This window comes from Lactuca sativa, chromosome 6 (genome assembly GCF_002870075.4).
Source record: "Lactuca sativa cultivar Salinas chromosome 6, Lsat_Salinas_v11, whole genome shotgun sequence".
In the NCBI taxonomy this organism is placed as follows: Eukaryota; Viridiplantae; Streptophyta; class Magnoliopsida; order Asterales; family Asteraceae; genus Lactuca; species Lactuca sativa.
This window is the reverse complement of record NC_056628.2, coordinates 146,130,687-146,157,451: the sequence shown is the minus strand read 5'-3', so window position 1 is coordinate 146,157,451 and position 26,765 is coordinate 146,130,687. Positions and strand designations below refer to the sequence as shown.

At 36.9% G+C, this 26,765-nt stretch overlaps 1 protein-coding gene across 1 annotated transcript; it reads left to right on the top strand.

The window, feature by feature from the left end:
* Positions 1 to 19,013: 19,013 nt before the first annotated feature.
* LOC111890548 (uncharacterized) lies at positions 19,014 to 19,580 on the top strand. Its single transcript, XM_023886657.1, has one exon. It carries the CDS (start codon positions 19,014 to 19,016, stop codon positions 19,578 to 19,580), a length of 567 nt encoding a protein of 188 aa, XP_023742425.1.
* The last annotated feature ends 7,185 nt before the right edge of the window (positions 19,581 to 26,765 follow it).

Genomic DNA, 26,765 nt, shown 5'->3' with positions numbered 1-26,765 from the left:
GCATAATCAAACTTTCTGACTAGACCTTCTTTCAGATCTTTCGGGTAGTTAGGGCAGCTTTGCAACCAATTCCCCTTCCTTTTGGCAATAGAACCATATGGACCCTTTGGGAATGGTACATAGGACTATCTTAGACTTAGCCTTTCTCTTTGCCATTTGATCAATCGAGTTGACTATGGCCGATCTCTTTCCATTAGGAAGAGAAAGCTTTCTGGATTTCCAATGTCACCAATTGTTAATGTCCATGGTAGTTTGGGAAGTCTATCTACTAATCAAATTTGCTTTACCAGGGCTCCAAATCATTTCTGATTCCGCAACACCAAGCAAATAGATAAGATCATTAAGGGTAATGTCATAGTCTTTTACATAGTAGTCCCAAAAGACACTCACTATGAGACTTAGAAAGTGATTGAACAACCAACTTTCTCAAGACTTTGACACCCAACTCTCCCGGCTTGTCAATATGTGACTTCATCTCCAAGATGTGAGCACACATAGACCTTGCTTTCCAATAGAGATTGAGTGACCTTGAACTTTTGGGATAGGGAGAATAATTGGAGGAGGTGGAGGAATTGAAGTATGATTTCCATGATCTAGTCACGGGATATCATCTTCACTAGGAAAGCTTGTTCCAGGAGTTTTGGGATGATTATAATTGCCTGAACCAAACATGTTTTGGGAGATATTCAAGATAGTTGATTTAAAGTCCTTAATATAAAACCTAATATGAAATATTAAGGCTAGGATCCAACACAATATTTTATAACTTGGAAGAGAGATGCCGCAATCCAAGCTATAAAATATTTGAAGGTAAGCGAATGACGATTCACTAATTTCCACCATGAAAAACGAAATAATTATTAGGTTTTAATTGGTTTTGGAACTCCTAGATTCTTTGAGATTCATTGAACTTTTCAATGGCATGTTTCAATCTCGAGTGTGCCCTTCAGGTTTTGTGACTGGGATGTCGAGGATCACAAAACAAGGTGTGAAGTAACCATGCAAATTACTTGGTACCCTTAATGTTTACCCCTCAATCGATGTGTCGGTTAACCACACATGCTCCATCAATACTATGATAAAGATTAAGTTACCCTTTGCCTACCTTGTTACGTCCAGCTAGTGTGCCGGTTAACCACACGCGCTCAACTAACCGACTTAAGCAAAGTGCAAAGTGTAATTTCATGGGTTGACACCTTATTCACATTTTCCTAAAGTAACTAAGATTGGGAATTTATAAAAGCATTTAGTTACTTTATATTCATCATACTTTTGATGAAGATATAAATTATTTGTCTTACCTATTCGGCTAACGACCCTCCACCGATCAAGGAAGTGGTGGGTGAGAGTAGACACCTATTAAGCTACCATTTTATAGGCAGCAACCTTATACCCCTCTTATAGACCGGCTTTGTGAATGAGGCCTACTAACTGTAAAACGACTTTTTCTTATACATATATAATTATTATTAAACTTAAAGTGACTTTACATGTTCCAAAACTTGAGGGCAAGTTTTGTAACTTTCAAAACTTTTCATCTTTCATAATTTATGAGTTAAATGGTTTATTAAAATGAGAGACTTTTCATTTTATGTAACCTATGTGTTTCTTTAATGGACTTTAAAAGGATGACTTTTGGTAATCCATAACTTGAGGATAAATTATGGATTCCATTAAAACACATAATGATCAAGAATTAAACTAACCAGCAAGTTACAAATAATTCCTATGATCTTCTAAACTCATAAGTTCTTTGAAAGAAACTCATAAGTTCATGAACATGCATATCAACAATTTCAAGAATCATAAAATTAACCATATAAAACTTGAAATTTTGATAATAGCTATTGAAAATGGATTAGCATAACCATTACACCATCTAAAACAAGTTTTATAAGACCAAAACAGTTTAGGGTAATGTTTCTAGTCCATTTCTAGCAGCAAAAGTCGAAAAACTGCAATCTGACAAGCCAACTCGCCGAGTGCATGAACTGACTTGTCGAGTTGGTTGAATATAGGCATGGACTCGTCGAGTCCACTGTCCAAACAACCAATTTTTCGAGTTTTTCAGCAAGTTTGCATCAAATATCAAGAAAACAAGCCTAGGCTCTGATACCACTGAAGGGTTTTGAGCATTCTAACACTCCTATTGTGTACATGCAACCCTAGAAACCTTGGATCTATGTTTTATCTATGATTCATTCAAATTTGTTTTTCCATGGTTCATAACCTATCTTGAATACATGGGGAACTTTTAAACATAAAAGTTAGTAAGAAATACATACATTTAGTTGCTTGGATTCCTTAAGAACCTTGTGAGCCTAACACCTCAATTCTGATGCCTCAAATGTCTCACACAACACCAAATACACTTGGAATAACCTTGAGAGAAATAGAACACTTCTAAAATCAGCTATGCCCTCTTGTTCTCACTAGTGGCTGATTTTGGTTGCTCATATATTCCTTTTATAGTGTGTCATAAGTAGGGTTACTCCATGTAAACCCTAACTTGACATGGATCTTCATTTCCATGATCCATGGGTTCAAAAACACCATGGAGCATCCATGAAGCATCCTGTGGGTTTTAGCCCAAGTTGATAATCCATGGAGCATTAGCCCACAATACAAGTATGGGTGATTTACATAATCAACCCATATATTTAATTAGTCTTCTTTTGATCACTTAATTAATTCCAAATTAATTCTTGATCAATACTAATTAAATAATATTATTAATATATTAGAACTTATAATATATGAATAAACCTTAAGTGTTAATTCTCTCATTTTAGTCTATCCAAATGCTTGATGTCATGCAACCCAAATGGACCTTGCTAATAGGGTCAAGTACATTCCAGAAATAGTTATGAACTTAGACACCTAATCCAAAACTATCAACTTTCTTTCTCTCATTAAGGACCATTCCCAGACATAGTGCCACTAGATCGCTGAATCTGGCGGTGTAGGCAAGTATGTCAGAGCCCTTCATGGTTAGGGTCCAGAGTTCTAGTTCAAGTTTCTGAACCTCACCCATCGGGCAGTACTATTCAATCATGAGCTCCTTTAGAGCTTCCCAGCCCATAGCATTAGTCACTACTAGGGTTAGTGACTTGACATGGCTATTCCACCATGTGAGGGATCTGTCCGCGAAGGTGCAGGCAACAAATTTTACTTTGCTTTCTTCCAGACAGGAGCAAGTCTCGAAGATCAATTCCGTTTTCTCGAACCATTACGAGAGGGCAAAGATCCCGCCAGTCCCGTTAAAGGACCTGGGCTTGCATTTGGTGAAGTCCTTATACAAGCACTCTCTAGAGTGCACTGGAGCATCACATTGAGTGGAATGCACGGTCATTCCACTCCCTCTAGTACCACTAGCACTGAATTGAGCTAAGGCTACCAAAATAGCCGCAACCACTACAACTTGGATAGCTGTTGGATTGTATTGTGGAGGAGGTGGTGGTGGTTGAAATGGAGTTATCGGAGGATTACATCTCGTTGATCGACGTGGAGGCATCTTTCAAGTGAAAGTTTACAAAGATGAAGATATTGGTAAGAATTCAATTGAGAGTACAATGAGAGTGGTCCATGGACTAAGTCGCCATAGCCCAACAAAACAAATGAGAGTATGATTGTGATGAAGCTCTAACAATAGAAGTATGAAATCAGTTGAATAAAGATTTCCCATGAGAGTAGATGTCTGTCAATAATATTGGCATTAGTGATGTAACAATTTCGGGAAAAATGACCTAGGAGTAGGTCTTACATCAAATCAGAATTGAGAAAATTTTGACAATACAATGACCTAACCGACTGAAAGTTCAAGATCCGAACATAAGCATGAAATTAATACTAGAGTCTATACATAAACTTAATTTATATCCAAAAGAGAGAGTAACGTTGGCTCTACTCGCTAGGGGTGTTGTTCTAGTTGGTACTTGATTCAGCCCTGTCTTCAGCCAGCTGTTGTTCTGTTTCCCAAACTCGTCTCTGTAGTGCCACATGGTTCTGACGAAGACCCTAACTTCAAACTGATAGGCATTCAACTCTACCTATAGGACGTCAGTACGAGACCTTTCAAAGTCCTGATCATCGGTTAGATGATGAAGACGTATTGTGTTGTATCCGGAGTTAGCCCGGATCTCCATGACTTGGTCGAAGTTCGCTCTTCCCTGCTCAGTATTGTGAGTAACTTGACGAACCACAATAGGAAGGACTCTATCTGCTGAGTCTCCCTCATTTAGGTTGTAGAAGCTTCAGTCTCCATTATAGGGTGGTGATTGTCCCTACTTGTAGCTCCACCTGCCTAAGTTCACCGCCCACAGAGGCGTCGGGCCTTGAAAAGCCGCACGAAGATTCGGTTAAATATGAATGTAGCTATGTATACTTTGGTTAAATATTTTATTATTTAAAAGTATAAACTTTTGGTCAGAGTATTTTAATCTCGATGTGTTTATAGTTGTATATCTTTTATGGGTTGATGTACTCAATTCACTATAAACAAAGCTCTAATACCAATCTGTCACACCCCTAAACCAGAACGGTGGAAACGTTCAGGGGCGGAGGACATCATGTACAGTATCATATTAATGCATAATAGTAAACAAGCAACAACATCATCCATTGCATTAATAGTATAATTTAATATAAGTGTGTTCTGTATATAGTTTGAAAGACACCAAAAATATGAATCAAAATAAAAGACGAGTCTTGAACACGCTCCGTCTTCTCAAAAGCCTGGTCCAGAAGTACCTGTCTACTGAGAATACAAGTTATTTTGAAAGAGTAGATCAACATTTAAGCTAGTGAGTTCATAAGTATTTTAGTGTCATTGTTTTGTATGAAGTGTTTGTAAACGTTTGTTGTGAATGTTTGTAAGTGTTTGATGTAAATGTAGTATCTCCTAGATAATCCTATATTTTCTACTTTATTATGAAATGTAGTCTTCGGCCAAGACTCGACTGTTCTGAATGTTTGTTCTTTTGTAGAAGAGAGTGTTTTTCCCAAGTATGACTATCATTACCAAAATATAGTTTACATTACCGTTTATGTGAGAAGATCACAATGTGAATGCAATGGGAAAATACTGTAGTATTGCATATAAGTAACTACTGATGTACTAACTACCTTAAACCAATGTTTAATTAAGGTAAAATGTGATATGATAGCACCCATACTTGATTGACTAGTAAAACACGACGTTCGAAGACGTCGAAATTGTATGACATTTGTCACCCGTAGACCTGCAGGTCCCACTGTAGCTAGCAGAAAGGTGAAGGATGGTCAATCTCGTATAGATCTATACACAAAATCACGCTCTCCCTCCAGGAGAATCTTGTTACAAAACGTAACACAGAAGTATATTGTCATGCCATGAAGTAGTGGCTCACATTAGTGATATAGTATTCTTGTATTTGTATACTACGTTCTATCTGTTCTAGTGTATTGAATGGTCTCATTGTATAGAATGTTCCTCCCTGTTTCTCATTATACTATGTTTGAACTGACTCATGTATGAACTGGCTCTTGTATGTTTCATTATACTAGAAATAGTGAGTAGTAGTCCTCTAAACTATACCTATTATAGTTTACTAGTAGTGTTGTTTGAATGACTGAGTATGTTTGTAAACTTTTTCTAACCAAAGGTGGTGAACTGATGTAAGAACTTTTATATCTATACACATATACTTAATATATAAATAAGATTTAAACGACCCTCGGACAAACAACCGATACCCTAAGTCCATAATCAAACAAGGAACAGGAAATAAAGTGAGTTATCAGTTCTAAGCCTTTCAACCTCATTTATATAACCGTATCCATATTGACATGATTTTGACAATATATAAGCTTATAAGAGTTTTATATAAGAGTTTTATAAAAGAGTTTATCATGTAGAACAGTTTTAACCATTTGAATGTTTATAGATGACTTGCTATTAGTTTGTAAAATGTTTTGAACTAGTTTGATAACACAGTTTAAAGTAAAAGAGAACCACTTGTTTTGATAGTTATAAATAACATTTGATATATTATATAACCATATAGTTTTCTACTTGTATTCCCCCCTTAAAATCATTTAAAATCCTTTAAAAGGTAACTTAGGGGTAGGAACTCACATGGTAGAAGTGACGATTTGATGAAAACGATACTTTGCTTGGGCAGCACTTCGACCGGAAAGACGTCGATTTCTCGGAAATATCGGGAACTTCGGGACTTTGGGCTTCCGTCAAGGCTTCGATACGTAACCAGGGCGTCGAGGTAGTCTTGGGATGCTTAACACAGAGTAAAAGTAGAAAGGGAAGTAGAGTTGAGCAGCCTAAACCTGAGACCTTCGGTTTCTATTTATAGGGAGTGTTTTTGGAGTTCACGTCATGAGCATGGAATGCCTCACGTCGTGAGTTCGATCTTATCCAACCGCTTACTCGACTTCTGACAGCCCGACTCTGGAACCTATCCATCACTAGCTCACGTCGTGAGCTTTAGGCTCACATCGTGAGTCCTCTGATAGTGTGGGAACTCGTCTCCTGAACTTCAGAAATTCATATCTCTTGCATACGAGTTCCAATTTTGACGTTCTTTAAATCCACGCGTAGGTGATATTATGCTCTACAACTTTCGTTTAGACTTCGTCAACTAATTTTGAATTTTCTTTTTAATATTATATTTTTAACAGGCCGGGACTGGAAAAGTCTTTTAAAAATTCATAACTTCTTTATCCGACGTCTGTTTTCGTCTGTCTTTTTACCATCGTACTACTATTGTCGAGATTTTCGATTCTCATTTAGGTTGTGCCGACTAAAAGTCGCTCGATCTCTATTTCGATTTTTTAGAAGTCTACTTCTATATCTGAAACTTAGAAAAATCATAACTTCCTAATATGAAGTCAGATTTTGACATTCTTTTTATATACGTTTACAGTTTAATGATATCAATGGATTTCATTTACATACCTAAGGCTAAAGAGTATTTTATTGAAATTTTGCGTTTTATGTTTAACAGTGTTTTACCGGTTTTGTTGCGGATCTTCGATTGATCATAACTTCATCATTATAACTCAGATTTTAGTGTTCTTTATATTTCTGAATACCTTGTTACGATATCTATCACTTTATATATCCCAATTAGGATTTTTGAACATTTCATTTTTGATGCTATTCTTATTATTTCAAAAATAGGTTACAATACTTAACTTCAGATCGTTAAATTGACTTGAAAAATATCGGGTTGTTACACGAGGCGGCCCTGCTGTGTGCGGAAGACGAAGAGAAGAAGACTGACACGGAAAGACTGCAGGCTAGAGGGGCGTACCAGTCAGGCTGAAGGCCCGAAGAACGGTCCAGATAGGCTGAAGGCCCGGTAAGGCGGTCCAGTCATACATAAGGTTATGTATGCACGATGTTTACTATTATTATGATTATGTGTTGTGTTGGTGCTTTGGGTGAAATCACTGAGCGTTGGCATATAGTTTTGGGTTATGTTTGAGGTACCTCAGATGATCGCGGAAAGGCGAAGGCGTGATCGTACACCTCCTCGTGTTTTGATTTCTAATTTTGGGAGAACTCTGACATTAAACATGTTTGAAAACTATACTATAAACAATTATGATCTTGGGATCCTTTTTAAATGTTTTAAATTTTAATGATTTTTATGGATGTTACAGTAGCTAGCAAATATGTCCCTTTCCTACTTCTAAATCGATGATTTATGTCCCTTCCCATTTAGGTACGAATTTACTTGCATTGGGATCCTTGGTATGTTGGAATGTCTTCTTAAGGACCAAGTCACCTATTTGGAATCTTCTTACTTTAATGTTCCTATTGTATGCTTTCATGATCCTTTATTGATGAACAGACATGTGGATCCTAGCGAGATCCCTAAGTTCATCGACTGTGTCTAGATCCTGGGCGGACCCTATCATTGTTCTCATGATTCTACAATAGGTATCTTGCTATTGGGATCACTACTTCAATAGAGATCACAACCTATGTACAAAACACCAAAGTGTGTGGAGTTTAGCCAATGGCCGTTTTCGAAGTGGGCCTATCTGCCCATAGTACGAAAAGGAGTTCTTCTGCAAAATGGATCGCCAACTAGATCGCCGGTAGGATCACCCAGTTGTCACTCGTCAGAGAAATTGCCAATGTGAGTTATCTTACTATACCATGTAGTGCAATATATATCCATGTATGTTAGTATAGAGAGCTAGTAGAGTAGAAAGTATAAATGTGCTTGTATTAGTAGTATCTAAAGTGCAGTCTTTGTATGCGTAATTGTTGCTATATTAGACCTAGCTAGGGGTTGGTGGTAGAACGGTTAAATAGGTTGGGAACCTATAGACCAACGTAGTTTTAGTTAGGGGATGGTGGGATGGTTAAAGTGGCCGAGAGCCTATTCCAAGACATATATTGGCATATCGTGAGCCATTGTTTGTATGCATGTATATGTATTATGGTATATGGTATTTTGCGGAACACACTAAGCGTAGCACTTACCCAGTTGATTATAATGTTTTTTCAGGAACTAAATGGATTGTGAGAAGGGAAATACATGATTGTACACACGCATTACCAATATGTTTCCGCATAATGTAAATTACACTCTGATATAATTGAATATTTGGATAAATAAAAATGAACTTTTTGGATTGAAAACTTGGTCGTTACAAGTTGGTATCAGAGCCCCAGTTGGAGAGAACTTGATGAACATCCGTTCGATTCCAGGCCTAAACCAAGGATCTGAATATCTTAACAAATCTTTTTTAGAAAAAAGAAGTTTATTTACAAGAAAAAAATGTGATGCGTACAGTCAGCCACAACTCAAAAAGGAAAGTGATTCCCAAATTATCCATATTGTTTTGATTACTGATATGTGAAATGTTAGAAATGCATGCTAGTATGTAGGCTATGAATCTTTTCAGGAATTGCTAAATAGAATTGCCTGATAAATTAGGTGCCTTATAGCCTAAAGAATTTATTGTTAATTGTTGTTTAGGAGATATTATATTATTAATTAGTTATTTGACAAATACGTTAGGTTGCATGCTCCCATAATTAAATAGTTTTAGATTGTTTGATTCAGTGCTATTTTGCAGCTCTTCTCTAAGTCTAACCGTCGTACTGTCAGGTCTTTTAGTCGACATACTGTTTGATTTTAGATTCATGTAATCATATTCTTCCAATGATTAGTTAACATTGGTAGAATTTGTTCCCCAACTAATAGTAGGGTGAAGTAGAAAGTAATATTTGAAGGCCATTCTAGGAAGTTAATATATGCTTGAGAAGGCATATATTCATAAGGTAGGGAATCAGTAAAGATGCAAAACCCTAGTGGATTATAGAAAAACATGTTATATGTGCTCATGGGACACATACATATATATGTTTAGTGGTTATCCTGCGTAGTGTCAAAAGTGACTTGGAAACTACGAGACAATTTTTGGGACAAGTATGATCAGGTGTGAAAGGTAGTAGAGGTATATACTACCCGAAGCGCACGAGTCACACTTGGGTAAGGAAGAGTCATAAAGTTGCTAAGGCACTAGTAGTTTGGTAGATAGTGTGGGTAACACTAGAAATTCATTTTGCATTATTTCTGTCATTACCTATTGTATAGAAGAGTAACTCTAGGTTTGAGCCCAAGTGGCTATAAAATATCGAGTCCGAATAAACTAGAATTGCATAAATGACTTGGCTCTAATAACCTCCATTGATGAAGTACCGACTTTAGTCGTATGAATCAAGAAGGATATTTGGAATGCGACAAGGTGATCATCCCAGAGAAAAGAGAAGGATAGAGTGAATTCAACAATTGTCGTTGTTGTTATTAATTCCATTATGTTAGTAATACCCCCTTTCACCAATTAGACATGTGTGGGCGTTATTCCGTTTCTAGATAACGTTGTGCTCATCACGACCTTATCCTATTTTGGTTAGGCTATGCAAAGAGATTAATACGGTAGATACAAGTAGTGTTAGGATGTAGGGAATGTCGAAGGTCATTAGATCTCAGAACCAGGAGTTTTTGGAAAGTCTAAAAGAGCTACAAATCATGTGGGTAAGGCCAGCTTAGACTCCGACTAGTTACGATCAGCAGTAGATGACGGGTCGAACCTAAGTGGGGGAGAACCAAACCTTTGAGGAGAAAGTGTAGAAAGTAGTTAGACTATTGATTTCGACGTCAAGGTCCAGGAGACTAGCAACATGAGTCAGCGGAGGTTGTTTGTTTTGATTTTTTTTGAGCAACTAATAAAAGAAGGAAGTCTTTTGTTACATTACGCATATGCTATGAGTTTCTTACATCTCGAGGAAAGGTTTTTCTTTCTTTCCAAACATCTAATATGATTTAGGAATTGACCAAACTCCCAGGTATGACTCATATAGCCAAGAGAACCATTTAGCTTCGTACCTTCATGGATAAAGGATATATCCTTACAGCAGAGGATTAGGAACACAATAGGTGGTGTAGTTTGCCATAAAGAGCGTCGAGTGACCTGGATGAACGAAGGATTGATCGTGAGTCTTCAAGCCCGACGGGGATGACGAAAAGAGTGACCTGGCATCGTAATCCTAGTAGTTGGATAAGTTACATGACGTATCGTGATCGAATTTCTCGAACAATAGTTATACCTCGATATAGGTAAAGTAGTTAGAGCCTTGAGAAAAGGCTATTGATGGCCAAGTAGTGTTCATTATAATCTAGTAGATTGGAAGATCAGCAAACCTTATAATGAGTCTGTCACTAATATTAGAGTATTGGGTCCAGTGTTTTCAAGACAATAAACCCGTTATAGTCATTTTTGTTAAAATTCAGGATGTTGGAACACCTAAACAAGGTAGAGGAACCACTTGCGACCAAGATCCGTGTGTGTTTTAAGGACATGCCATAAGACTTTTTAGAGGCATGTTCCCAAAGGTGGATTCCGTTAGGATGTCGTAGAAGAATTTCAAAGGTTAAGCACTTCATATCAAGTCGATTGTGTCGATATTTCACGTTTGAAGGCAATCGTCAATCGTAGCGTGTAACTTCTAGAAGTCCAAACCGACAGATTCCCAGTTTTGGAATTTTTTTTCGAGGAGTTTGGAAGCACGTCTAAGGTAGAAAATGAAGTTCTACAACTAAATGAATATAAATAGGCGAATTCAATACAACAACGCTGGCTAGATCTTAGGTTGATCTCGTGAAACCCCAGTCGGTGCGTTAGGAGTAGGATTTCGTGGACGAAATATTTATAAGTGGCGGAGAGTTGAAACACCCCATTTTTGCATTCCAATATAATTCAATATAAACCATCATTTATAAAGTTACAAGTCTAGATATACTATTTTTTTTCCCAAATTAATGGACATAATCATGTAGGAAATATGAATTCAATTTTTGTAGATATATAAAACACCCGAATCCGACTTCGTATGAAGAAGTTGTGCTTCTTCGAAGTTTCACGATTAAACCGACACGGATTAGCATATAGTAAAAAAGTAAATTTTAGATTGGTTCGTTGTTAGCCATAGTGATCTAAACGAAAGTCACATTAGTTGTAAAATCGTAAGCGTGCGTATAGAAAATGTCAAAATCTGACTTCATAATAGGAAGTTATAAATTTTAGAAGTTGCAGCATGGTAGTGTGCGACACAGAAACTAAGTTGATTGTTAGGAAAAACAATCGAAATGAGAGTTGAGGATCTCATCAACACCTATCCTTTGTTATAAATACAGTCGAGAACGGATATCTAATGAGAGAGTTATGATTTTTATACGGACTTTAACAGTCCAAGCCTATAAAAATATAACTTTAAAAACAAAGTGAGGATTAGCCGACAAAGTCTAAATCAAAGTTCTAGATCTCGTCGATAGCTACTCGTGGATATAAAGAACATAAAAAATGAAGCTCATATGGAAAATATATAAATTATTGAAAAAACTGAAAATATGTCTGTACGCGGCACGAGTCGACAAAAGGTGCGGTGTGCTCTGACAGACCACCCAACTCTTGTCACGTGTCATGTTTTCATAGGAGCCATGTCACCCAGCCGACCGTGTGCATGGAGCGCCTCGACCATGTTCGCGGTGCGCATGCTGGAATTTTGGTTATAAACATAAACCAAACCTCCCTCATTCTTTACACCTTCACTCTCTCATATATATATATATATATATATATATATATATATATATATATATATATATATATATATCTCCCTCTCTCTCTCTCTCTCTCTCTAAAGCTTCAAATTGATGAAGTATTTTCAGGATTCTGGAGAATTCTAGTTTAGTAAAACTCTAGAGCATCATAGGGCTCGAGCATTTGAAGCTCTTGAGTCAAAGTTTTGCTAGCACAAATCCCGGTGTTTGCTAGAAAGTCTCTGTAAGTTAGGCTACACTTACTATGATTTAAATGTAACTTATATTTATATTCATAGTCGTTTTTATAAATGTATAATTAAGATTCATGAGTAATTCCAATCTTAATGTTGATTTATCTACTTATGGGAGAGGTGTCTAAAATGGTTATGTTGGCTTGGTAGTTAGATTTCAGAAAAGCTATATGCTGAAATGATCCTGCGTCCGAACTGCCATGCCTGGCTGATCCTTATTTGATAGAACTATCAGTATTTATTGGAATTAGTGAAAGTACTTGTTTCATTACCTAATCTTCACATAGATTAATAGGTTAAAGTATTATAGGTAAATACTTATTCGGCGCATAACCCATAAGTCAGATCCCCAGATAGTTATCAATCATCATAGAAATTACCCAGGTGAGTTATATCACTATACCATGTAGTACAATATATATCCATGTATGTTAGGGTAGAGAACTAGTAGAGTAGAAAGTATAAATGTACATGTATTAATAGAATCTAAAGTTGAATATCTATATACATAACTGTTGTGATATTAGACCTATGTAAGGATTGATGGTGGAGCAATTAAAGAAGTCTAGAACCTATATACCCATATAGTTTTAGTTAGGGGATGATGGTGGAACGGTTAAAGAGGCCAGGAGCCTATTCCAACACACACACACACACATACACACACACACACACATATATATATATATAGGCAAATCATGATCCATTGTTGTATACATGTATATGTATTGTGGTATATGGCATTTTAGGGAACTCACTAAGTTTATTGCTTACCCAGTTGATTATGTGACAACCCGAAACTTTTATTTTGTACGATTGGTCAACTTTATCAATACTAAACTCGATTTCGTTATCTTTTAATGCCATTTAAGGATTTGTTTAAGTGTTCTAAGCTTGAGTACAGCCGGGAATGAGATTAGGAATGAGTCAACAAGTCATATGGAGACAAAAACGGGCCATACACCCGCTTGAGAGGTGTGTACGGCCTCACACATCGGTGTGCGGTCGCACACCCATCCTCCAGCCAGACACTCACCACTATATATAGAGGGTGACCCCCTTCATTCATTCTTTTCTTTGGCTGCACTCTACTCTCTCTTTCTCTCTCTAGTTTCTCTCTCTAGAATTCTCATCCAAGAACACTCCAAAGGCCTCAAAAACGTGAAGCACTCCATCATTTAACTTGTTATACTGGTAAGACACCTTGATTTAAGCGTAAACTTTCATGTTCTTCGTTTTCTTCATCCCTTGATGGTGTACGGCCGCACACCTTAATAAGGTGGCCGTACACACCTCAAAGACCCTCCAAAGTGAGAGTTTGGCCCCCTATCTTCTATTTGGACTTGGTTTGAGCCTTAAAACACTTGAAAATCGACTTTTGGAGCATAAATGAAGAGTGTACATCCGCACACACGCTCTGTACAACCGCACACTACTGTTTGAATCCGTACACATACCTTGTTCGCACACTCTGGCCGCACACACACAAAACCCTTGATTTTGTGGCCATACACCTCCCTCGTTCGATCATTTATGGCTCAGACACTTAGTTCAAGCATTTCCAAGTCCTTAGGTCGGTTTCCCGTCATGTTTAGTCATGGAATACCTTAATCTAATGCATATATGTGTTACTATGTGTTAATAAGATCCACTTGCGTACGAAACATCAGTTGACACTCAGCACTCATACCGATCGTACACTCGAATCCTAAGTTAAACTGTGAGTTCATACCCATACGCTTTTTTGTAGTTTTTAAACGTTTTCAGGGGGAATACAAGCCAAACATAAAGGTTTTCACAAATTAAAAACTGATGCAATTACAATGGTTTTCCATCAAACATTTAGATACTTTATCCTTTTTGTAATATGCGGAGCATAAGGGACATTTTCTAAACAAAATTGCATAGTTTCCAGAACACTACATGAACATAACAGAACAGTCAAACTATAATAGGTATAGTTTGGGGATTTCATTACCGATTTTACAGAATCAAACTACGTACAAAGTCAAACATATAAACTATGACATATTTTGTTTATCCATTATTAGAGTATCTTACTAAATAATTATTTTGTGTATAATTATTTATACTCTACAATGTATACAATCGATTTCGAACACGAGTATCACAGAACAACACGTAAACTAGTTAATACAGGATTGTGAGACCTATCTTCGTTATGCCCCTCGGGGTACCAGTAAATCCTCACCTTTAGTATAACCAGAGTTTCCTGGAGGGAGAGCGTGAAATTTGTGAATAGATCTATTAGGGACCGACAATCCCACACCTGAACTATTAGCTACAGTTAGGCAGGAACGTCTAGGGTGACAAATTTTGTAATCATGTGACGCCTGAAGAAACGTCTAGGAGGTCACTGGTCATATTAGTATGGTTATACGAACTCACGATAGTATCAACTAACTTTTGTTTACGGGATTTCTTTCTTCTATGGTTTTATTTTAATTAATAAAACTACCTATCTACTTACTGGAGGGTATTACAGGGACACAACTTCTGGTTTTATTAAGTAATAAAACTACTATACATACTGGTGGTAGCCAGGGTTTTCAAACAGAACATACACTACGTACTGGTAGTAGCCAGGGTTTTCGAACAGAACATACACTACATACCGGTGGTAGCCAGGGTTTTCAAAACATAACATACTTTTCATACAGTAATCAACAAACATGTTAGAAAATATTGGATTTTCTTGGAAAGTATGCATACACATTTCAGAACTTGATAACAATGGTTTTCGATACAAACGACATTTTACTTACAATGAAAAGAAACCATTTTTACAATTTCAGTGACTAGTATTCAATACAAAAACATGCTTATGAACTCACCAGCTTTATGCTGATATATTTTCAAAACCGCTTGTATTCTCAGGGCAACGATAGACCAGTACCTTGCCAGATTCTGGAGAAGGCGGAGCATTTTTGGAGTCACGTCTTTTTCTTTTGTTATATTCTGTTATGTATATACTATGTTTTCAAACAGATGTAAATATTCATATTTTAATGTAATCGTTGTGTTTACTTTGATTGATATGATACGATTGTTATGATACTGCGTATGACGTCACCCTCCCCCGGACGTTTCCGCAGTTGATTCTGACGGTTTGGGGGTGTGACACATTACAATGTTTTTTTTCAAGAACTACTGTAGATCGTGAAAAAGGAAAGGCATGATTATACATACGCATTGGCAACATGTTTACGCATAATGGTAGCTGAAAATTTTAGGTTGAAAACCGGGACATTACAGAATAGAACCATGAAATGGTAGTTTGAAAAGTTTACTCAAAGAACAAGCATCACATGAGAAAGTGTTTTTATGTCTAGTAGGTAAAGAGCGACAAGAAGCTATAATTTGAAAACTAAGAAAAATCAGGGAGACCAAGCCAATTATGCCATGTTTTAGGAGAGACAATATAGAAGACAGTAGGATAAGGCTCGGATGGAAGTGAAGGTATAATAGGATATAGGTCGTCAGGGATGTTACATCGGGTTATATTTGTCTTTGTGTTGAGATCTTTCATAGTAAACCGAAGGGGTCAAATTCAATAGAATCGTTGTTATCAAAATTTAATCTTTTAATGAAAACAAGATTTTTAATAATATTAGAAACATGATAAACATTATTTAGGCAGAAAAGAAAATTAAGTTAGGAAGTGCCGATATTTCCATGACCGAGAATTAGTATTCGATGACCATTGCAACAAGAATATGATTTTCTTTATTAAGATAAGAGTAGTTAGAAAGTATACCAACATCGCTTGTCAGATGAGAGGTGGACCCCATAGTCATATACCAAGAGTTGTTAGGTGGTTACATTTGCATAGTATGAAAGGCATCAACAAGTTCAGTAGGAGTCATGGGAGTATTGTGGGCTGATGGCTGATTGGTTGTAAAGTGGGCTTGAGGAGTATCTTGGGCCTGTTCTTTTTGCGTTTTTGTGAGGTGATAATTGGGTCGAGAGCCCAAAATACCTGCCTAAGAAGAGGTTTTTTGGTAAGGACATAGTGGAGCAGTCCATGGGTAGGGTGGGAACCAATCGGGAAAGAGCGGAAGTTCTGGGTTGGTACAACCATTTCCGCAACCTTGTCCCCTTCCGCCTCATTGTCATTCGCAAGACCATCGTCCACCATTATGTTGGTTACCACAAGATTGTCTGTGACCAGTGGAGGTGTATTGGTTTGGTGATGATGCCAGTACGTGAGAAGGTAGGGGTTCATTCCGTTGAGTGACATGAACTTGCTGGATTTAGGAGTCTTGCCTTCTGCATTTGACTTCTTCAAGGGGGATGTTTAAGTTTGATTTATTGAAGTTAGGAAGAGGGATGCCCTGTTGAATGATGGTGGCATCCATGTCATACTCTCCCCTGGTGAGTTCGGAGACAAGTTGAAGAACCATTTTTGTTTTTGATATGGGATTTCCCATATTCTCGAGTTGATCAACAAGATTCTTGAGACGTGAACAATAGTCAGTGATGTTGGAAAAATCCAAAAGACGTGTGTTGTTGAATTTTTCCTTGTGATAGATAGATCTAGTGGTGTGGTTGTCTTGGAAGATTTCTTAGAGACCTTTGTAGAGATCAATGGTTGTAGCACCATGTTTCATGATTGGTGTGGGCGAGTTCTGGGGAGATGGTGCTATAAATCCCTTGTTTCATTAGGGCTTCGAGATGGGTCAATGTATCATTGTCAATATATGTTCGCTTTGGCAATTTCTCATCGATGTGCTCTTTAACATTGTAGGCACATACGTGAATGTGAAAGAGCTCCACCCATGTCTCATAATGATCATGGCTTGGTTAAGAATGAGAGGGGTGACGTTCTTTATATTGTTCACAATGAACGCCGAGTGGAAAGTGCATTTGGCAGAAGGTTTGCCATCAACAACAACCAAGATGTCGCCTAGATCAGAATGAAGAAGGAGAACACATGTGACGGCTAGGGTTAGCCAAAAGGCTATGATACCATAAAGCTCGGTATTGCACAATGAATCGCCTCTCTCATTGACAACGATCAAATAAATACACAATGAATCCTATATCTAAGGAAATGATGTACACAATAGTTTGCATCAATAAATAATAGTATATACTATGGAGAATATATCGTCTAAGATAACCAAGAGACTAGGCGCGGTTCTACTATGGTGCTTGTAGTAGCACCGACAACCCCTATTATTTCCAGACGCAGTGGAGAAATTTCCGAAATTTTTCGAATTTTTTTTTTTCTACTATTGTGAAGTTACTAATATTTTATGTGACACCCCTACTATGGAATCTTGCATCGGCTACTACAACATACATTGTTCTTTTTTGTGACTGCTCGAACATTATCAAACAAACTCTTTCTAGTTCGCATGTGGACGTATCACAATCTCATTTATCGTGTTTACCACACAAATGTTGTGTTTTTTGCTTTTCTCATACCTTAATCCGTGTGTGTTTTGTAATGAATGTTTGTTTCTCTAACCTTACACAATCAACTTCGGTTGTTTCTTCACAAAACCATTGGCTCAATCTAGTTAAGTGGCTTAAGTTGTGATGCAAAATTGATGATAATAGAAAATTAATGCCAAAAGGCGTTCCATTTTGATTATCGAAATAAACTGTATACCAATTCGTGGTCAAATATGCTATGATCCGTAGTACATTTCTTGAAAGAGGATCGTGATATATGTGATATATGTATTTTGGATACAGTATCACATTTAAGTAAAACTCCACTTTTATAGACATATCACATGCTCGTTATAAATACAAGAAAGTTCTTTCATAGATAACCAAACTTGTGATTGTTATATAGGTGTTCAAATGTCGAATGTTTTTCATGTGTTATGATCACTCTATTAAGTTATAACACAAACTTATGATTGTCATATGAATTTCCCTCTCCTGAGAGTGACATCCAAGGTATATGAGAGTGACATCCACGGTATATCTAGTAGCTTTAAACTAAAAAATGTATATCGAAAACTAACTATACATAAAAAAGAAAATGAATTGCATAATGGGTTATAGTGCGAAAGTCAAAGTGTACATTTATATGGCAACACTAGGACGGTGTGATAAAAAGGTTTTTCAAAGGACAGGGGTGGTGCATTAAATCTAGAAGTAGTTTGGGAGGGGGTGGTGCATTAATCAAATATTAGATCAAAAAGATCTTAGTTTGCAAAAAATAAATTTATTGTACGTAAAAGATAGATAGTTAACTTCCAAAAAATAATTTAACGGATATGGGGTCACTTTTAATAAGGTTGAAGAGCTTGCAAAGATGATTCAATGTTCCACGATTCGATTACCTTTACTTAGACCGGACGATATGGACTGCAGGGAGAGGTGCGGGATGTTTCCCGCACATGGGGAACACCGCACCGTAGGTGTGGGTAGGCTAGCATGGGAAGAGGGTGGGGGTGGGGATCCCGCGTTCTCACTCTTCACATGATTGGTCTGTTATTTTTTTTTTGTTTTTTTTTATTGTAATGGTTGATTCCAACGACTATATAACCGTTAATATATATTTTATTTATTTATTTTCATTTTCTTAAACTATAAATACCACAACATCCAATCATTTTTTTAACTGATACCTTATACTTCTCTCCAAAAAAAATTATTCAAAATGTCATCATCTTCATCATCCGATTCGATGGCTGTAGAGAATGCTAAGTTTATTGGTTCCGCCATGGCGAAAACAGTTACATACTATCAAAACCGACTAGGAGAAACATCATGCGCACGATCTAAGCTAAGAAAGCCGCTGTTGCGTAGAAATCACGAAGCCCGACACGATTGCCTTATAAAAGATTATTTTGCAGATGACGTCATCTACGCTGTAAAGTTTCAACATCGGTTCCGGATGAGGAAGTCACTATTCTTACGTACTGTTCGCAACTTGGAAGGCCGCTTTCTATATTTCCAATGGAAAATGGATGCAAGGCGGAAAAAAGGTTTCTCTCACATTCAAAAATGCACAGCTGCAATTCGTCATCTAGCATACGGCATGGGCGCAAATAAATGGGACGAGTATTTTAGGATGTCAGAACGTACCGTGTGGGAATGTGTGTACAAGTTCTGCAAAGCGATCTGTTTGGTTCATGGGAAACGATATTTGTGCAAACCAACTATCAACGATATCCACCAATTGTACACTATGCATGAAGGCAATCATGAATTCCCTAGAATGTGAGGTAGTATCGATTGCATGCATTGGAGTTGGTCATTATGCCCCAACGCATGGCGTGGTCAGTACATGAGAGGCGACCACAAAGTGTCGACGATCATTCTAGAGGCTATCGCATCACATGATCTTTAGATATGACATGCATTCTTTGGTCCAACTGGTGCAAACAATGACATCAATGTGTTAGACTAGTCGTCGGTATTCAACGATATATACCTTAGAAAGTCGCATGATGTACATTTTCAAGCAAATTGGGTAGCATATAAGCGTGGATATTATCTTACTGACGGTATATATCCTCCTTTGTCTGTTTTTGTGAAATCGTTTACATGTCCTAACGACCAGAAAAGGAAAAAATTTAAAGATGCGCAAGAGTCAGCTAGGAAGGATGCGGAGCGAACATTTGGTGTACTTAAGAGACGTTGGAAAGTACTAACGGTCGGGGCAAGGTCATATGAGGTGAAAAGGTTACAGCATGTAATGTATGCATGTATCATATTGTGTAATATGACTCTTGAAGACGAAGAAAAAGCGATATGTCGGTACAACGGAAATGAAGTTTTGCCAAATGTCGTAGGAGTAGCCGTTGGTACACAAGAGTATATGGTGAATAGAAGAGAAGTACACAATCGCGAAATTCATCATGACCTTCGTGCTGATTTGGTGGAGCACATTTATACGGCTCATATTCAGCCCCCGTTAGAGTTTCCTCACGATGATTTGTTTGACGAATCAGACGAGGATTCTAATATGTTCGTCGATAGTGAAGATTCTGACGACGAGAGTGACGCTGAGGAGAATGATTAAGACGATCAAGGCGATGACGAGGACGATGATTCCGAGTGACGTATTTTGGTTTATATAAAATTAGGATATTAATTGTTTTTCTACTTATTTAGATATTAGGTTTAATGTAATTTTTAATTTAATTAATGAAATGTTTTTTATTTTTAATTAAATTTTATGTTTAGTATTAATTTAAAAATTATAAATCATAAAAAAATTTAATTTTGTTTAATTAAAAAAAAAGTGAGGGAAGGGTTTCCCACCATGGCCCACAAAAAGTGAGGGAAACTTCCCTCCCACGCATTCCGGTCTTATTTTGTATATATCTGGGTACAAATATGTCTCGGGTTGAATGATGTAAAGTTGTCATTGAAAATTTTACGACTAGACTCCCTAATTGGAAAATAAAGCTTTATTAGTAGGAGAAAAAATTACACATCTTAAATCGGTTTTAAGTAGCATTAGAATATATTACACTAGGTGTGAGACTCATGTTTAACATGGGTTTAATTAAAAAAATATATATAAAATTTTAACAATTTGAAAAGTTTGAATTTATAAGAAAAATGAGAAAAATTTGAATTATTAAAATTAATGAGACTTTAATGTATTGAATATATTACATATATAAACTTTTTTTAATAAATACGTTACATATATATTACATTACACATTAAATGTGGAATTTTAATTTAATAAAATGACAAGTGAAAAATAGAAAATTTAAAAATTTTAGAAAATGTCATGTGTCCAAATGAATGAGAAGAGAACATGTGGCAAAAAAACATTCATCTATTATAGTATATCTCTTGTTTAAAGCTACAAAAACGAGCATTGTTTTTTTAAATCACCTTTTTAGAGGAGGGGATTTGGAAAAAAAATGGATGGGTTGTAACGGTGGACATGGCTTTGAAATTAGTAGTTTTTTGCTTTGAATAGGTACTTTTTAAATGGAAAGGCGACGATGTTTTATTGAATGACCATTAAGGGTGTTGATGCATGGTTAACCAAATCGAAATTGTATTTCGGAATGCTAATCGAGAGTAGCCGTTCACAAATTTTTTGAATCTAAACCTAAATCGATTAACCATTTAAAAAACACAACTAAATAACAAACAAAATAAATACTCTTTTGTAGAAGTTTTGATTTTTTTTATGGGTTTTAGTCTTTTAAAATGATTTATCAACTATCGATTGGATTTTTGATGAACACAAGAACTCAGTTTCTTTTATTGTATAGTTGTTTTCTTTTTAATATTGAAATAGACTATGTTCGCGAATTTGTTGAGGCGGATGTGACCACTTTGGTCCAGCTTAAAGGTTATCTTGGAGTGGCGTCTAAGTCTTTGTATTTTCCTTGAGGGAAAAATGACTTAGAATGGTAACTACCTTTTATCCGTGTTCACATATTGACAACTTCTTCTTTTTTGTACATAATAAAGCAACTAACTTGTTTTAATTGTTTAAATTACACCAATATTACCGGCTAATACATGATTTAATTGGTAACTCAAAGGGAAAATGACTTAGGATGGTAACTACCTGTTATCCGTGTTCACATATTGACAACTTCTTATTTTTTGTACATAAGAAAGCAACTAACTTGTTTTAACTATGTAACATCCCAAAAATCATGACAAAAAATTTTGTTTTTAATTTAATACTAAAACCATAATTGTCAAACCATTAATTTAATACTCCGGCATCGCGCCTCGCCCGACATCAGGCTCCGTCTGGCATCTAGCCCCGCTCGGTATACAGATATGTCTCTCTTACGCCCCGCCCGTTAACACATACAATCATATAACATGCTAACACATAAAGAAACATATTATACTGTATCCCTGTCCTAAGAAACATACTCTGCTAATAATGAGATACGAAACTTCGTCCGTACTCAGCTAGTTCTAGCCAGGGCTTCAGCAGTGCAAGGTGAGTCTCCTCACTGTGTGAATGGGTCTAAGGCCACAGTGTCAGCCCATGTAGTCTATGAGTAGGAAGACCCGAGGGTTAACCCTAGGCATTGTATGCTAGTATGTTATTCCAAACCAAGGACAGATGTCAGGCGGGTGCCCGAGGAATGTTTGCATGTTAGATTATACTTGTTGTCTATGTGATACCTGTATGTGCCTTGTAAAGAGGTGAGTGTGGGCGAGGTGCTGCATCTCATCACTAGATGAGTACGGACGATGTTCCGTATCTCATTATTAGCAGAGTATGTTTCTTAGGACAGGGATACAGTAGAGTATGTTTCTCTATATGTTATCATGTTATATGATTGTATGTGTTTAGCGGGCGGGGCCCAGGGATAGGTGGGGCCTAAGAGAGACAGATATGTATACTGAGCGGGGCTAGATGCCAGGCGGAGCCTGATGTCGGGCGAGGCCCGATGGTGGAGTATTAAATTAATGGTTTGACAATTATGGTTGTAGTATTAAATTAAAAACGAAATTTTTTGTCATGATTTTTGGGATGTTACACAGTTAAAACAAGTTAGTTGCTTTCTTATGTACAAAAAATAAGAAGTTGCCAATATGTGAACACGGATAAGAGGTAGTTACCCTCATAAGTCATTTTCCCTTTGAGTTACCAGTTAAAACAGGTATTAGCCGATAATATTGGTGTAATTTAAACAGTTAAAACAAGTTAGTTGTTTTATTATGTACAAAAAAGAAGAAGTTGCTAATATGTGAACACGGATAAGAGGTAGTTACCCTCCTAATTCATTTTCCCTTCCTTGAGTGATAAGGAAAGTAAAAAAGGAAAGTTTAAGTGGTTACAATTTAGGAATCCTAGTTATATTCTAATGTGTTTGTTTTATTATATAATAAGATAGAGTCCATTATTCTGTAATTACAGAGTTGAGAGATTGAAGTTTTGAGTTATTTTTCTTCAATAAAATTTCCAGTATGTTAAGGCTGCATATTCGTCTTGTTTTTCTGCTTTGATTTAATTGGTATCAGAGCAAAGTGACCAAAACCTATGAAGGAGAACTCGTGAAGGGGAACTCAATTGAAGGGGCACTCGTGATCGTTTCTTTGTTTTCTGTTGAGTTGTTAACTGGTGTGAAGAAACCTGCGCAGAAATCCAAATCAGGAAACCCTCTAAGAAGTCTCGTGTTCTGAGATCGTGAGTGGTTTGGCAATAGCGGTGAGAAGATCTACTGCTCGAACCCAAAACCTGTGACGGAGGGTGAAGTTGCGAGAGGAGGAAGACAATGTCTCTATGAACCTGCAACAATTGTGTACCTGCATTTGAAGAAACTCATGTGGAACTCTCGTGCATTTTTTTGTGTGTTCTTGCTGTGAAGTTGTTTACCTACTTCCTGTTTGGAAGTCATTCTCCTCTTGCTGTTTGGAGATCAAAAACCTAAGTGTGTTTGTTTGGAGATCACAAACCCACCAGAATCGTGTTTTACCCTTTTTATTTTGATTTGGGCCCTTCTTTAGATAATAATTTAATTTAATTTTTGGGTTTTTTTTCTACTTGGCCCAAATCTGATCGAACTTAAAGGAGAAACCATTTTTATTCACTTTATAAATTTTAAGAAAAAAAAGTCAAATCAATTTTTTTCTGATTTGTGTGGAGGAATCAGAAATTGAACCAAGATGTCGGGAGGAGAATCGTCCCAACCACCGGCTAAGGAACACATGTCGTTCACGTTCCAATGTCCGACTTTAACATTGACAAACTACACAATTTAGAGAATGTGCATGGAGGTGCTACTCGGGATTCATGTCGTATGGTATGTTGTTGACCCCAAATTGGATGACGCCAAAAAGAACAACATCATGAAAGGTTTATTGTTCCAATCGATACCAAAAGATTTAATTCTCCAAATTGATAACCTTCGAACCGGCAAAGAGATGTGGTATGTAATTAAACCTGGAACCTTGGAGTTGATTGAATAAAGGAAGCAAGGCTCCAAATGTTGACTTCTGAATTCGAGAACATCAAGATGAGTGATACAAGTACCATAGACGATTTCGCTGGAAAATTATCCGGAATTGCTTTGAAATCTACTTCACTTGGAGAGGTTATAAACGAACAGAAACATGAAAATAAGTTTCTCACAAGGCTCGCTAGAAGATTTATGCATATTGTAGCGGCTCTTGAACAATTCTTAGATCTTAAGACGATAGGCTTTAAAGATGTGGTTGGTTACTTAAAAGCCTATGAAGAAAGAATCAAGGAAGATGATAAGATGTCTGAAACACAAGAAAATCTACTTTATACCAAAATCGAATCTTCATATAGTAACAACGAATCATCAAATGGTAGAGGTGGAGGTTCAAATAGTCGAGGAAGAGGACATGGTGGTGGATGCGGCGGTGGACGTGGTCGGGGTAACACCCAAAATCATAGTCTTTCGGAATCCACTAAAACTCGTGATGATAAAAAAAACAAAAGGGAAAACAATGTGAACAAAGGGATCTCTCAAATATTCAATGTTACCAGTGTGATAAGTATGGTCACTTTGCTTCATGATGGCCGGACCGAATCAAAAATCTTGAGGCAAACCTTAGTGAGACACACAAAGGAGACACATATCATGAAGAAGGATCGTTCTTTATGATGAATGCAATTCAAGAAATGGTTCTCTTGAATGAAGACAAATACATCCCTCCAAAAATTGAAGCAAATGTCGATGAAGACGGAATTTGGTACTTAGACAACGGTGCGAGCAACCACATGATTGGAAACTACTCTTATTTTTCTTAACTAAATAAAAACAGGGCAGGTAGAGTGAGATTTGGAGATGGGTCTTGTGTTAGCATTAAAGGAAAAGGGTCAATTTTGTTTGAAGGGAAAAACGGTAAGCAAAAACCAATGAAGGATATTTATTATATCCCGGGACTTCGTACTAATGTTATTAGCCTTGGGCAATTTACAATAGCCGGTTGTGATATTCGCATGCGAGGTGATTTCCTAATCATGCGATATAGAGATGGAAGATTGCTTATGAAAGTCCAAAGAAGTGCAAAGACTTTACAAAATTTAGTTAAATGTTGGTAAACCACATTACTTGCAATCCAAGACATCAATTAAAAAAGGAACCGGTAAAGAGATCAAGACTTTCAATACAGATAGAGGCATATAATTCACATCGACTAAGTTGAACCGTTTTTGTAATGAAGAAGGGATTTCACATATGTTGACGGATCCTTATGTACCTCAACAAAACGGTATATTCGAACAGAGAAATTGGACTCTACTTGAGATGACACGGTGCCTAATGAAAACAAAAGATATTTCAAACCACTTTTGGGGCGAAGCGGTACGGAATGCAACATTCATCATAAATCGTACACCTACTCAAGCATTGATAAGTGCAACACCATTCGAGAAATTTTATGGTGAAAACCAAACCTTGAAGACTTGAAAGTATTTGGTTATGTTGCATATGAAAGAGTAGTCTCAAAACATTTGAAGAATCTTGATGATAGGTCACGACCGTTGGTATATTTTGGAAAGGAACCCAATTCGGGAGGATTTTGGTTATATGATATGCGGGAAAATGAGATTATTGTAAGTTCCCATGAAATTTGTGATGGAACTAAAACATGGAAATGGAATAATGAACCTGAAAATCAAGATGAAAATGGACCAGGTACATTTATGGTCTTGTGGAGTAATGATCAAGCAACCCAAGATAATGGTGGTTCGATCCCAACTGCAACCGAAACCGAAAAGCTCACGGATCTAACCCAAACCAACCAAACTGATGACACTTCTCACGATGATAACGGCCCATCTCATCCCGTTAATTATAATGATAATGATACAAGTTCCGTCCCACCCCACCAGTCTACTCGAACTTCAAGTGTTGCCAAGAAGACTATATGACTACGAGTTAGATGTGGATCATTTAATGTTTTCATTCGATGTTACGAAGGCCTTAGCTCAGATAAGGTTCGCATAGATGAAAGCGTTGCTTGGTGCAATAATTACCCTCGACTCAGAAATTCAGGGGTTGATTGTTGGCCAATTTGTTGAGACAAATGTGGCCACTTGGCATCTTATGGTCTAGCTTAAAGTTTATCTTGGAGTGGTGTCTATGTCCTTGTATTTTCCTTGAGCAATAAGGAAAGTAAAAAAGGAAAGTTTTAAGTGGTTATAATTTAGGAATCCTAGTTATATTCTAATGTGTTTGTTTTAGTATATAATGAGATAGGGTCCATTATTTTGTAATCATAGAGTTGAGAGATTGAAGTTTTGAGTTATTTCTCTTCAATAAAAGTTACAGCAAGTTAAGGCTACATATTTATCTTGTTTTCTTCTTTGATTTAGACTACATTATCAATTTAATTTGGAACGCATAAATGTTTAAATAACCACAAAAAAATGCTCCCAAGCGAGGACGCGAATGGACGAATGTCTATTGGCACAAATCAACAGCGAATA

Coding starts and splice junctions, on each gene's coding strand:
- LOC111890548 (XM_023886657.1), top strand. CDS start 19,014: ATGTCATCATCTTCATCATCCGATTCGATGGCTGTAGAGAATGCTAAG.